At 39.2% G+C, this 15,851-nt stretch overlaps 1 protein-coding gene across 1 annotated transcript in view; it reads left to right on the forward strand.

The window, feature by feature from the left end:
• Positions 1–540: 540 nt before the first annotated feature.
• LOC133983018 (chromodomain Y-like protein 2) overlaps positions 541–15,851 on the forward strand; it is a 28,613-nt gene continuing 13,302 nt past the window's right edge. The window contains exons 1-2 of the mRNA XM_062421933.1: positions 541–671; positions 14,144–14,738. Coding sequence (XP_062277917.1) covers positions 648–671; positions 14,144–14,738 — 619 coding nt within the window. The 5' untranslated portion in view covers positions 541–647. The remainder of the gene's footprint in view (positions 672–14,143; positions 14,739–15,851) is intronic.

Below are 15,851 nucleotides of genomic sequence, written 5' to 3' on the forward strand. Positions count from 1 at the left end.
TTTGGTTACATAGTTATTGGTTATTTTGATCATTCATACATTGTAATTATAATACTATGGTTATCGTCAAAGGGAAGGCAATAATGTGATATTGCACAGGTCAGTTAAAAGGGTGTAAGCATGAACACCAATAAGCATTTTGGGCATCTTATTTGGCAGCAACTCATACTTCGTTATTATTTATAACTATGAATTTCCTCTGGATGTTTCAGGTGTTCAAACCCTGACAGCAAAGTGGACAGGTAGAGTAGGTCATAGAGAGGGATCTGTTTCAGCTGGTGTCTTTGAGTACAAGACTATCATCTCCTGTTGAGTAGATGGATTGCAACAGAGCTGAGAGGAGCAGGGCGCATGCAGACCGTCAGGCTGTGCATTCTTGCCGGGGACTAATTTTCAATCCTCCACTTGGGTCTGGGTAAACAGCACCGCCCCGATGGTTGTTTGTTTTAAGTGTGGAACGATCCATCGCAGAGCGCCGGGCTCGATTGACACTGTCTGCTGATCGGCTACTGCGGATTGCTCAGAATAACAAGGCTGCTCGCTAATTCCCTTCTATCGGGGCTTTCGGCGAAACAGCGAGAGTAGGGGTCCATAAAAAGCCAACAAGGCAGGCAAGAACGCCGCGCCGCCGGAGTCCGCACCCCAGTATGGCTTCAGGAGACCTTTACGAGGTAGGATAAAATCATGTCCAAGGAAAATGCTCTGTAATATTGACGAATAATGGAATTAGGAAGTAAAGGGGAGGGCGTCGCGTAGTGTATGTAAAAAGCGGTGTCCTAAACCCTTTAACAGACGAAACTAACCCTTCTCAAGCTTTGCAAATACAATGTTGGTTAATGTATGCTTCTACTTTCTGTCGCTTCTGGTAGACTTTCACACGATTCTTCGCGGTTGTGGTAAATAGACAAGATGAATTTTACGGGCTGAACTCCTCAGCCTGTCGCCGAGTTGAAAGTCGTGGTAAAGTGACAGCAGCGCTGAGCGGACGGACATGGTGAATAGCTACAGACGGAGTGATGGTTCTGAAGGTGCGCATACATGCCAAAAGATATTTAGTCATCACAGCATTTACAGCGGTGTTCTGTTCGGCATTTAACATGACACATGAGTTGTTTTTTTAATCGAGCGGCGTAAATAAGTATGTGTCAGCTTTGTTTTTGGTCATGGTTGATGTGTGAATTTGTTAAATTGTAACTCTGACCGTATTGGGCGTAAAAGTTGCCCAAATGGGTGTCAGGAAGGTCACGCTGCCCTCGTGCGCAACATCACTCTGGAACCGGTGCCAGAATTTGCATGTTGACAAGTTTCAACATCAGCTTTACTGAATCCGCCACTTGGGTGTCATTAGGGGGTTGTTATGTTGACACGGTGTCTTATGTTTCAGCTCATGGTGGTGACAAAGGAAAATGGGGGACTTGAAATGGATATAGTTAGGCAAAAAACTAAATAACACGTTTTAAACATGTCACAGAATTCACATGTAAAACAAAAAAAAATAAAAATGGGGAGGGGGGGTCAGTATGAGTGTTCATATAGATAACATTATCAACTCACAGCACAGACAATGTCTTCACAGAGTGAAGTAGGACATCAGTTAGAAGACAATACTGCAAGTAAGTCAGAAGCAGTTAGTTATGACCTGTTTAATTTAATTACCATTGATGTTATATAACTTGGAAATACATCTAATTTGGAATATAATGAAACGAACTGAACTTGACACAGGTCCATAAAATATCCTTAAAACACCCCCCACAATTACCCTTTCTCCCCTTTTTGCTCTCCCAAATTTTCACATTTTCATGTGTTTTGGCTAACAGTGTTGTTCAAAACAATATACTACAATATGAGTACAAATATGGAGTTATAATATTAAGTCCACATTTCAGCATAATTAATAAAGTCTTATGGCTAAAGGCCCTGTGTCTATTATTTACTTAAGATTTGACACTGAGCAGCAAGATCTTTTTGTATGTATTTCTTACATCAATGTTGCAGTAGTGAGCAATGTTGTCCTTTTGTTTTTTCGTTTTACTTCTAGATTGAGCATGTTGTTTGTTCCACATAGACTGTTGATTTGATGTGAAAGCAGCAGCCTGTATTATTACCCTGTGGGCTCTGGAAATTGATTAGTTTTCTGTGGAGCTGATTGACTGATCAGTGCTGAACAGGTTACTGATTTGTTATTATTTATTTCCCAACTGATTATTTTTGGTTACGAACTATGTTTTATTGGGGCTGTTTCCCTATCAGCATGACAATAGCTACTGACAGACCTCTTTGGAGACTTAGATTGAGAAATTGACCAGGATTTTGTGGCGTGGTACAATTTTGATTTGAAAACTACCAAAACAAATGGATGTAGGGAGAACAGTGTTCTACCATTGTTGGGGTTGATGGCAAGTAAGGATTTAAAATAGTTATTTGGGAGTGCCAGCACCAATAAACTAGCTAATAATGTTACATAGAAGTATTTGTTTGATGGTACTGGAGTAGACTTCAGTTCCATGTCGGTCGTTATTGGTTGTTTCTTGGGATTTGATATATAGGACAATTATGACAGCTCGGCAGTTTAAGCAGCAGTGTGTATGATTTAGTGGCATCTATCAGTGATGTTGCAGATTGCAACTAGCTGAATACCCCTCTCCATCCCCCTCCCCATTCCCCACCCTTTCCAAGTGTGCAGGAGAACCTACGGTTGCCGTGAAACTCAGGAAAAACACAAAGGCTCTCTCTAGAGCCAGTGATTCATTTGTCTGTTCTGGGCTACAGTAGAAACATGGCAGTTCAACATGTCGGGGATTTTCAGGTGATTGCACACTAATTACAACATACTTCTGAATATTATATTCCATTTCTGCCTAGTCCGTTCCACTAGATGCCACTAAATTCTCCACACTGCACCATAAGATAGATAGATAGATAGATAGATAGATAGATAGATAGATAGATAGATAGATAGATAGATAGACTTACTTTATCAATCCCAAACTGGGAAATTCTTGTCTTACAGCAGCAGGTTATCCAGGCATTGCAAGGGAACTGTAAATACATTGTAAATGTACACATCAATATTAGAAGAGAGTAATATACATCTGTAGAAAACACAACAAAAAATAAAATGAAATGGCTCAATATAAGAGCATAGCATATATATATATATATATATATATATATATATATATATATATATATATATATATATATATATATATATATATATATATATATATATATATATATATAATAAAAACAAAGGATAACATGCTGTATACATTAGACAGGTGTGCAGAGTTGTTGAAGTTTTAAAATTGCAGTGGCATGGAGAGGAAGTAAAAATATGCGCAAATTCACCATGAGCAAAATTACTGAAGGAGCAAAACAGAGCGGAGTTTGGTTGAGACAGAAACTATAAAGCTGAGAGTTATGAGAGTTCTCTGTTACACAGAAGTGAGGTGTTGTGAGTTATTGCTTTGGGCAGGAAAGATTTCCTGTATTGGTCCTTGTGACAGCGAAGCTGAACCAGTCTGTTAGAGAAAGTGCTCTGCTGTCTGTCTAGTAGGTTGTGGAGAGGGTGGTCAGGATTATCCATAATGGATCCTATCCACCAAACTTCAAAGGTGTCTGGTTTGCAGGCAAATTATGGAGTCAGCCTTCTTAATCAGTCTATTAAGTCTGTTGGTGTCACCGGCTCCAGTGCTGCTCCCTCCAGCAGACTACAGTGAAGTGCAATGCACTGGCCACAACAGACTTATAAAAGATATCCATCCATTTGCATCTTGCTGCACACAATGAAGGATATCAGTTTCCTCAGGAAACAGGGTCTGCTCATCCCCTTGTTACATACAGTTTCAGTGTTGGTCTTCCAGTTCTGTCTATATTCCATGTGGATGCCCAGGTACTTGTAGTCCTTCACCACGCCAAAATTCTTTCCCAGAATACACATGGGCTGTGTAGCCATCCTCCTCCATCTGAAGTCAATCACCATCAATGGGGACTTGGCCACATTCAGAAGCAAATGATTTATTCCAGACCACTCCACAAAATTGTTGACCAGTGTTTTGTACTCTTCCTCCTGCCCATCACTTATACACCCAACCACTGCAGAGTCATCAGAGAACTTCATGTGGCATGGCCTGCAGTTGTATTGAAAATCTGGGGTGTGCAAGGTGAACTGCAGTCTGCTTGTAGGAGATGGTGGTCATGTCTGCCCTCATTGCTGGCAGCTTCTCCCTCAGTAGCAGTTGCTGGATGGTGTTGAATGCACTGGATAAATTAAAGAATATGATTCTCACAATACAAGTGCCTCTATCCATATCTAACTGCAGCAGGTAGATGATGGCATTGTCTACTCCCAGATGAGGTTGGAAGAAAAACTGCAGAGGGTCCAGCGATGATTTCACCGTCAAATATGTTTGGCAAAGATCAGCCTCTCCAGCACCTAGAAGGAAGTCACTGATGACATGCTTGTCGAAAGCATGAAGCTGCATACATCACAGCTATGACTAGTGGTCAAAGTCAGCATGGTAAAACAGTGGATAAACACATTTCACATCCTATAAGTTCTTCACAATAAAGGCCTTCCATTGGTTTGTTTGTGGAAAGTTTTTAATATGAAGCAGCAGCAGCAGGAAATGTTTTCATCAGCAGTAACTTAACATGACTCTGATACGGCTGAAAGCAATCAGGAAATGGTAAAATAAAGCAGATATCTGAAAGTACAAGCAGAAACATAGTAGAGAAACTAAACTTCAAACCACAAAGATTCAAGTATAAGTTGCAAAAGTACCGAGAGCTGAACGTACAGAGACTTTTAACGCTTTACAGCTTTCTCTCTGTCTAAAGCACAGACATGAGTTGAGGAGGAGAAGAAGGAGAAGGATATTGTCATGGATTGGCCATGCTCAGTGAGACATCACTGCCACTTGGAGGCGGGTTGGGCATGCTTTGGGCCTGTCTCTGGAGAAGGTCAATTTCTGGGTGCAACTCATGCGCATGTTTAAACTGGAAATGGAAATACAAATCAACGCACCATGGTTTGATTCGGCATGGCCAAAAGTGCAGATGGAAAAACCCTACAAGAAGCTCACCAGGATGATTGAAGGGGGAAGGGCGAAAGCATTGTGGGCAGTGGGGTTGTGTGGAGTTCTGGGTGTGTGGTGGTGATCTGTGGGGTGGAGCTGAGGGCTGTCAACTAAACCTGTTGAAGAAACAGTTTAGCTCATTTTCCCTCTCCAGGCTGCCCACTGTCTATCTTTCATCTTGAACCCAGTGATTTCCTTCATTCATTGTTCTGCTTGAATTTGACTTCCAGCTTCCCCATGTAGGAGTCCTTTCATCCCCTCTGCTTCAACCTCAGGGTGTGCTGTACACTCCTCAGTTCTTCCCTGACCCCAGACCTGAAGACTTCCTCTTATTAAGACATACTTTCAGATCTCAGGTGATCCAGTGCTTGCTGTTAGGGAAGCATCATACAGTCCACTCCAGCACACAGAGTTTGATGTATTCTATGATGCAGTTTGTCGTGCTGTTGAAGTCCTCCTCGTGTGGCAGCACATCCCAGTCTGTAGACTCAAATCAGTCCTGCAGTGCCTCATTAGTGTCCTACGTCCACCCCACCATAGTCTTTGTGAATACAGGCTGCTGTTGGACAAGAGGGACATACTTTGGTATCAGTATGACGAGGTTGGGATCAGATCTGCCAAGGGGAGGAGGAGCTGTGGCACTGTATGCATCCTTTGCATTTGCATACACTAGGTCCAGTGTTTCATTGTCTGTAGTGGGAAAGTTAATATACAGATAAAAAGTTAGCAATGTTTTATCCCATATGATATGATTGCAGTCTCCAGGCTACAAAAGCAGTCTTGCAACTGTGGAGTGAGGTAGGTAGGAGTAATATGCATACTTCCATACGGCTAGCAGTTCAATCTCTGGGTCACAGAAACGTTAATTCACATTAACATGTCGGGAAATGCACCACTTTTCACTCACATGCAATACAATCCCTCCTCCCTTTTCTTACCAATCCATCCATTAATTTTCTCGTGGATGTGTTGAATATATTATTAGAAAAATAAAAACAAGATGACTCCAAATGTCACTGCAGCTCACATTTATACAGGAGACTTTCACTCACACACACTTGGCCATCACTAGCTGAGAATAAGCTTGGATGTTTTCAATGAGGAAGAACATCTTGACATCACTCATAGTTTTCTAAAAGGACTCTGTGAAGCTGGGAGTTTGGTTAATCCGATGACTCACTTTATGTAGCTTTTCTAAGACATCCATGGGTCTACTGCTCATGCTCACTCACTATGCCTACACTGAAAGCACTATGAAAAAATCTATACTTTAAAAAGAAAGAGCAAGACAGCCTGGTTCCAGACCTCCATATATCTGTTATTATTCAGAAAGTGTGTCTGGTGTTGTGCTGATGATTGTTTAAAAAACAACCAAGCCAACTAGAGCTTCATAGGTTTGGTTTGGTTCAAATGAGCCCTCGTGCTTTTGTTCATTTAGTTCGGTTAGTTAGGGTGGTGTGAAAGCTGTCAATCAAACTCTGGTGTGGGCTAAACACCTGGGACAAGATCTCCTGAATAGATGAGTCTCCCAGTCTGCTTCCAAGCAATCTCCGGATCAGGATTTTGTGACAGTATATGTGTGATTTTGGCTTGAATTTGAAAACGAAACTGCTGTTAATTCTTTCTGTCAAAGGAGGGGAGCAATGTATAGGCAATTTACAGTATAGTATATGTTTACGACATAATGTGGTAACCATGGTAACACGTATGTGTGTCAGCATGTGAATGCAGGGAAAGAAAGTGAAAAAGTTGAGCCAGAGCTGTTTTGTGCGTGTCCTACTATGCAGTTCCTCATTTAAATGTAACATGTACTGTGCAACGTACCCTGTTTTATGTTCTTTTTCTACCTCCTGGAAGCAGTCAAGTGTAAAGTGTAATTTTTTAGGTAACCTTGCCATAACAAGTTAGCTAAATTAATTAGCAAATGTTGTTTGTCTGACATAGTTGTATAACTCAATAGTGCTGCTATAGGTAAGTGATGTAATGAATGAAAAGGAGACCCTTGTAATGTTACTGTAATATCTAAACATGGGGTGGTTGTAGGATATCCCTGACCGTAAACGAAAACTTGGAGTCAGTAGCTATTCAGAACTACTCACTGCTCACTTAATTTACTCAATACATCCAACACTGAAACAGCACTGCACACATTAAAAGAAGGAAATGATCTATGGAGAGTCTAATATCTGATGAAAATAAAGTACAGCTGTATTGCAAGAGAGAAGTTGGGTTTTTCTCATTCACTTTAGCACTTGATTTGTTTATGTGTTTTAAGCCAACATTGGACTTGGAAGAGCAGGCTTTTGAACATGAAATATTCACCTCCTCTACGCTTGAAAGGTGTCTGGCAAAAGTTTGTATTTTCATTCCTGAAGAATAATGGCTGTGGTTAGTTTGGATGATTTTGCTTGCAATGGATTGTAAAGGTGGGAGGTTTTAATCCACTTCACTATCCTTGTTAATTTAAAACTAAAGATAATGATTTTGTATTATTCTTATACTCTAAAAGTCTTTGAGTTTGCATCTTGTTTTAACTATGCGTACATTTAAAACAGATATTCATGGTTCCCAGAGGTTGAACCCTAAGGAGTTTGATGATCCTCTAACTTTTCATCTAGTGCCACAAGCAGGTCAAAGTGTCCACATATTCACTAAAATATCTTAAGATCCATAAGATGGATTGGTAGAGAATTTATAAAAGAAAAACATTCATTGTTCCCAGATGATATATTTGAATGACTCTGGTGATCCCTTGACTTTTTCTGTAGCACGACCATGAAGTTGACATTTGTGGTTCAGAGCAAAATGTCAACTCATGTCTCCCTCAAAAGGAATTTTAATAACTTTGGTGATCTTTTAACCTTTCCTCTGGCACCATCACAGAGTCAATCTTAATTTGTTTAGTACTTTGGTTAATGGCCAATGACTAGTCTGACAGAGCTGGTAGCATGACTGTAGACTCTTAGTCTTGTTTTCCCCTAAATCAATTCTCTACGCACTGCGTTGCTTGTCAGTGCTTACTGCACTGTTGGCCTGGAGAGGTTCCTGACAGACATGCGTAACAGTGATGACACGTGGTGTCGTTAGCTGCTACTTTTTACTTGACAGTATTGAGTTTCCCTGAGATGGCACAAGGGAACCTCTCTTTGAGCTAGGTTTTAGGCCCACACATGGGTTTTGGTTTGATAGTTGTGGGCCTGCTGTAAACAAAATTAAAAGGAATGTAAATGAATTGCTTTAACATGCATTTTTTGAGGAAAATCTTAAGCTTTTCTGAAATTGTTTTGTAATTGTTTTGCACAAAGCATGATGTATAAACATGAGAAATCTGTCTCGCCATAAGATCCATTATACCATAATACCACACTGGATCTCAGTCACGGCATTGGCTGGATTTTTCCAGGGATTTTGGTTTTGGACGGTTGTCAGTGTAGCTTAGATATTGTTGATTCTTGTGAGACACAAGCCCAGCAGTTTGTTCTTTGGTGCAGATGCTGGGTGCAGAAACAGTATCATTGCTGAGTGTGGTCAGAGGTGTGCCCTGTTGCAATGATAAGCACACCCAGTGGTTGACAGTTGATATTGGGGTGTAAAATATACATCTTGACATCCCTGATGGACCATGATGCATTCACATGAAAGTCTTTTACAACATCTTTCATGGAGAATACTGAAGACAAATTTGGCAGCTGAGGGAGGATATGCCCACCTCCATTCTTCCAGCTCATACTTAAGCACCAAGTGTTACTAAACCTCTCTGGTTTGTGTATTATGCTGCCTCTCTCTCCGTCTATCCCCTTCCGTTTTTTCTTTTCTTTGCATATATCTCTCTGCTATTTTGTTATGTGGTTAAGTCCTACATTGTCTGGGACTATGAGCATCTGAAAACATGAGCAGTTATTACTGCAGCTGCATTAAACCCCCCTGTCGAAACTTTCCAACCATCTTTCTTTGTAGAATCAACAAACAGAAGGCATCTCCTGATTTTCACTATTCACAAATCCACTGCCTGCAAAAGGGACACACAATGCTTGATCTTGTGAATGTTCAGGCTTGTATACTTCTGATATGATCTAGCACAGTAGATCTGAGTGAAAACACTTGTGCTTTAATTATATTTCTTGCAGTTATGGTGTTAACATACTTTCATTTGCTCTGTAACATAGAGTGATGGTGGGCTTTGCATCTTCTTACACAACTATTTTACCTCTCTTTTATTTCCCTCTGGTTTTTAAGATATTTTTATGTGAAACAACAGACTGTATCACCATTCCCAAGACAAATTTCCCCTCAGAGACTATAAAGTTTACTCTCTCTACTCTACATTATACTACGTCCAGATATTCTTTATTTGCCTATTTTCATTACTGAATAAGCTAACCATGCAATTGCAATGTTCTTTTATCCACTGTGATAACAGTGGTCAACGTGAACGGAAGGTTTCACTTCCAAATCATTATAAGACTCATAATGGGTTAAAAACAATGTGATAAGGAGTGCCCTGGTGGTCGAGTGGTTAGAGCGCATGCCATTTAATTACAGCGTCCCTGGTTCGAATCTGGCCAGGGACCTATGCTGCAGGTCATTCCCCTCTCTCCCTGTTTCCTGTCGGCTGCCAAACTGTCTGAATAAAGGCAAAAAAGCCCAAAAATAAATCTAAAGACCTGTAAACATACTGGTATGTGTAAAATCGTCGGAGTTCCCCTTTAAAGACACTATAATCCTTTACCTTCAACAGAACTATTCAAGGGCATAGTCTCTCAATTTGAGAGTATGCTTTCCCAAAAAACCCTGCCCTAACACTTGTCCCCGCTTGTGCGCAGTTTTGCTCTGCTCTTTCTCATAACTGTTTGTCTGCACCCAGCTGTTGCTTGCACAGCCTTCCTGTACTCCTGCTTAAATCCCTCTCCTTGTATTCAGGCTACCTCTGCGCGCTTATGAAGTGTCTGCCTTCAAATTTCTGTGCTCTTTCTCAGATTCCTTATCAAATTTAACTGGCTCTAATACAAATTCCACAGTGCTTTAAAAATATTTAAATATTCTTTCTAAACTGTAGTATGATGAGCCCTTAGCCCTTAAAACTCATACCATTGGTCTCACAAAATGTTGTTGCTGTGGTTTTGACCCTTTAAGACTACCTTTTTTTTCCATTCAGTTGTGTCGGAAATTCCAACTCCAACTCCTTTTGTGCATTTTATGTAGAATTTGCCATTCAGTCATAGGAGACTGTAAGACATATCAAAACACAAAAAATGAATACTATTTTCAGACTAATAAAATATTTTATCTGCAAGTTTTCACTAAATTTCTGTCAACTGTCAGGAAAACTGACACACATAGTGAACTAGACTAGAAGCATGATTTCCTTTGTATAGCTCATTAACTATATCTTACATCCAGAATACATATTTTTAAGATAGGGCAGTCACGATGTGGAACATTTTACAAGTAGTTTTAGAAAGTAGTGCATCTATAGTCATCATTCCTGTCAGTGACCATGACATAGTCCCCAGCTTTACGATGGGCAACCAATGTGAATGACTATACAACCAAACATTTATTTAGTACAGTTGGACAAAGTTTAACAAGGAAGTAGCAAGGCAAGATGTAATAAAAATTAACAATGGGGAGTTTGGATCATATTTGCTTTCCACTTCTAAAAGTCATTTACTGTACAAATGTTTAAACAGGAGACTTCTTTCGCACATGAACACATGAACACATGAGCACATGATTATGTAAATGAAATATGTCAGACTTCAGAAATTAAATAGTCTTGATCAGCGGGAATGTTGGCAGGTGCCTCCTAATGATGTTTTTCTGAGTGCTAACATGTGCTAATTAGCATAAAACCAAAGTACAGCTGAGGCTGATAGGAATGTCATTAGTTTTGCAGATACTTGGTTGTTAACCAAAATATTGGACAAATACTTGGATATTTGTTGATCAATGAAAAATTGAGTTATTACAATTTTTACAGTTAATCCAAAGGGACACATGCATGTTAATCCATAGTTATCCACCCAGTAGTTGTTAAAACATTCACCCAAAACCACAGATGTCAACCTCATGGTGGCACTAGAGACAATTTTAGGTGATCACTAGTCATTTGAAAACACCAGCTGGGAACCATGAATGTCTGTCTGTACAAAATAATTCACTGAAATCTATTGAATAGTCTATATTCAGTCCCACAGATCAAATTAGTGCGAGTATTTCCAGCCTTATTGTAAATCTGCACAAATGTTTTATCATCATGTCAACATTGCTGCTAATGGATTATCAGAATTTGGCTGCACAATTGTGGTTAAGATGATAATCAAGTTTATCTCCGCTCAGATTTGAGATCAAGATTTTCTCCCATGACTTGAATGAAAAAAATATTTATTGTAATTTATAGTCTTCATGCAGACTATTGAAACAATATACTGCACAAAACACTGCTTTTTATTATATATGAAATGCTGTTAAGTGCATGCTCCAGTCCTGTCTGATACTCATAGTTTGTAACCACATGATAATTACTGATTAAAAACACTCTTGTAAGATTCCATAGCTCAGAATGATCACAAATCAGCCATGGCCTCAAAATGAAGGATTTTTTTATATTTTTACCTTGACTGGTGTTCAACACTTAACCTTAATGTAAAGTTAGACCAGGTAACAGAATATGATGAATGTCTGACATTAACTGTTTTTTTCTCTAGCAAAGCATTAATTCCTTTAGGAATAGTGATCAGAGCCATATATTTGGCTTATCTAGGTAATAGTCATTGCTGCTATAGTCTGAATTGAGGTAGCAGTCTTTTTTTAGATACATTTTGCAGTCCTACCAATGTGATGAATACAGTTCTGTTATAAAGCATCATGTAACAGATCAGTGTATATTCTGTGGTTGAAGTGAGATGCTGAGGCAGGATATCCACATATTCACTCAATCTCTGCCAGCTCATATGTATGTCAGCATCAAGTGTTTGTAAACCTCTCTAGTCTGTGTAAGGAAGTTTACCCCTCACTCTCTCTTTCATTCTGTTCTGTTCTCTGCGTGTGTCTCTCTGCAATGCTGTTAAGTGTGACATTGTCTGGGACGATAAGCATCCTCATCGTCTGTTCATTTCAGAGACACCCCTGCGACTCACCCATCAAAGGCTGTTTATTCTTGTTAATGTGCTTGGCACATCTGAGAACAAGACGAACAGTTATTACCACAGCTGCATTAAACCCTTTGTTGAATCCTTCTAACCAACAGTCTCATGGCCTCAAACCCATGCTGCTTAAAGCTGTATGCAGAGTGTTTAACATACTCTTGCTGTAGGTTTTTCTTGTCTTTTTCTGTTATTTTGAAAGAATGAAGTAAAGCCCTAAGGCTGTTACTGTGTGTGATGTTTTTCTTTTTATGGCACTTGTTGTATGTTTCTCCCATATGTCAGAAAGTGATAAGGAACATTATAAATCAAAACAGACCAAACAAAAACCAAAAATCAGCATGTTACACTGAGATGTGTCTTTTCAATTCATTTGTAAATTTTGAGGATTAATAATGCTGATGAATTATAATGCGATGGGTTAAATTAATACATCAAAGTTTTTTTTAAATCATTATTCGCATAACTCTGATCTGGGAACTCTGATCAGTCACAATAGAGTTTAATAATTGCAACTCAACTAAAGCCAAATATTTGTCAAAATCTCGTTGGAGTTGACTCTCAGTCGACCTGTTGAATGTTTGTACAGTATTCACTGGCATTTAGCCTGAGCTTGGTCTGCCAAAATATTTGTCTCTTTTAAAGGGGGATGTCCATTCTTTATCAAATTAAGTTGACTGAATACCCTGAAATGGCACCTTGAGTCTAATCAGCACCTTTTGAATTGTGAATCACACTGAATGCAATCAAAGTAGATGATGCAAAGTAATGATTCACACCCCAATAATGTATTGATTAGTCAAACACACATTTTGTGAAGTCTGTTGATAGTAGTAGTAATTAGCCTTTTATCAAATGGAGTATGTCACAGATCTGCAGTTGATACAACAGTACTTAAATTAAAGTAATTAAAGTGAAACATTCATTTTTATGCAGTTCAATATTTGATTAAAGTCATTTCACAAACTTAGCGGACAGAGAAAGAGACAGAAAGAATGTTTTGTATGACAACACACAAACTAGCATCACTATTTTCTCCCATTGAAGGTTTTAAAGAATTTGTGTAATTACTGACAAATATCCCTTTTTAAACCTTTTTGAGTGAATGCTCGTGTCAATTTTCGAGTGCCTTGTGGCCTCATCTGACCCTAATACAATTGAAAGTACAGAGGCTTTGCTAGTGTTGGTTTGGCCTCAAAAAGCCACTGTTTTCTTCATTATTAGCAGCCTGCAGCTCATCTGAGCTCCACTCTGGTCTCTTATCTTCCTCTTACAGGGAATTAGCTCATATCTTAAACTTGACATATGTCACAAACTGTACTTTTTTCAAGATTTGACACTCCCTCGCTCAAAATATAATTCAACATAAAAAATATAAAATATATATAAGGTGGAAGGGTTCATTTTCTGGGGAACATGAATGTTTCATGAATGTACTCCCTGCCCACAAGGTTTATTTCATGGTCACAAAGTGGGGATGTTTGTCTGATGGTACCATTACATCAAAAACAAGAGTCTCCATTTGAGTTTCAGCAATACAAAATCATATGAAGGGCCTCAGATTCTGTATTAATATTTATCAGAATCAAATAGGGAACATGTATTGACATTGAATGCAATCATTTTCACAATAGTAAAGTTAATGTTTTTAAGATGTCATTTAATGTGTTGATGCTTAATTCAAAAATATTTTTTGTCTTTTTATCAGTTTATTGGTATATGCAGTCATTTGTAGCATTGTTTTGGGGTGGGAAAGACTATTAAATCTTTTTTATTTATGTGGGTTTTTTTTAACATGATTTAGATTGTATACACAGTTTGTGTTATTTCTTTACTTTTTTTTATTATAGTATATTAAAAATGTATTTTTGCCATTGAAATACAGTCTAATAGCGTATTTCTCTGCTGCCTCAGGTGGAGCGGATTGTGGACAAGAGGCGGAACAAGAAGGGTAAATGGGAGTACCTGATTAGGTGGAAGGGCTATGGAAGTAAAGAGGACACCTGGGAGCCAGAGCACCATCTACTGCACTGTGAGGAGTTCATCGACCAGTTCAACAGCTTGCGATTGCACTCACACAAACGACCTAAAATTCCAAAAAATCGCGGAGGGAGCCTTATAACCAGCCACCCATCTGCCACAGAAATCTCCAAAGCTCGGTCTGAAGCCCGAAAGAAGAAAAGTACTTGTGGCCCAGCTGTAGGGGTTAGAGGCGGAACTGTTTTAGGGATTGGAAGTGGAGGGTCAGGACCCACTCAGAAACAGAGGAAAGTGGGTGTGGGACATGGGAAGCATGCTTTAGGGGACAGAATGAGCAAAGCCATGACGTACAAGGCTCCTCCTCACTTTGCTGCCCCAGTGAGGAACCCTCATAATGGAGTCCAGAATGGAGAGATGGAGCAGCTTATGTACAGGCCGGCGGCAAGGTCACATAGACTGCCCTCAGACAGAGTGGAGGGGGAACTAGGAGACATGGATACCACTGGACAGCAGGTCACCAGTGAACTAGGTAAGATTTTAAGTAATCACACCAACGAAAACAAACCGAACTAAGAGCTTTTGGTCCGAATGGACTGTTTAGTGCGCACCAACTGCTGTTGGTGTGAAAGCGCCCTTAGACCACTTTGCAGGTCACTAATACACTATCACTTTAAACGAAGCAATAAATAATTGATAGAACAATGTGAAATACACTACATTTGATCTTTTTAACCATTTTAAATGTAGTTTTATTGTTTTTAAACACAATACTCTAGTTTTAAACAAACTCTGTTGGTTTATTACTCATGACTGTGCGATCTTTTAAACCTTTTGAACCGTCCATGGATTTACCATCATACTAACAGCACACAATGGGTTTACTATCATTAAACTTGTCTAGTCTGTCTTGTACTACCAATAGATGACATACACTTGTATGTGACAATGATGAAACCACAGAGAGCTTTTTAGTATCTTTCAGTTCTTGTTGTTCTGACCCGCAATTTTGCTACTTTGATTCGCTTTCATGTATCATGTTTCTTGTTGTTTGGCAGCTTTTTCTCAACATAAAAGCATAAAAACGGCAACTGGTTAACATAGTGCAGCATTTAGCCACCATAAAGTGTCATATATTTCTCTTATGAACTTGGTGGAGAGGGAAACAGTGTCACAGTCACCGGTTGACATTTGTAGTTTTGCTTTTGTTGCCAAGCTACAGCCAGTGGCCACAAGGCTCTGGGGTGATTGAATCTCTTAGACTTTTATCTTACTGAATTAGATTTTACTAGTACATCCTGTGCCATGATAAGAGTAATAGCAAAGTGGATATTGGACTTAGATTCATTGGTACATTCATTAAGTTGCCACACACACAACTCCAAATGAATGATAATGTTGCTCCGTATCTGCTGGATGTTTAAATAGGCAACTGTTTTCTGTTAAAAATGAGCTTGTCAGTGCTCTCTGATGGACAGTCTAAGTAATGGAGACATGTCTGGCATTTTTGTACTGCAGTTTGTTGTTGCTTTTCAGCCGTCACAGATTGTAAGATAGAACTATGATAAACAAATACTGACTAATAATTGTTGCAGTGTTGATTTATCTGCATGTGTAGGAATAATGCAGGTACTGAAAATTTGCT

Source organism: Scomber scombrus, chromosome 1 (assembly GCF_963691925.1).
Source record: "Scomber scombrus chromosome 1, fScoSco1.1, whole genome shotgun sequence".
Lineage (NCBI taxonomy): Eukaryota > Metazoa > Chordata > Actinopteri > Scombriformes > Scombridae > Scomber > Scomber scombrus.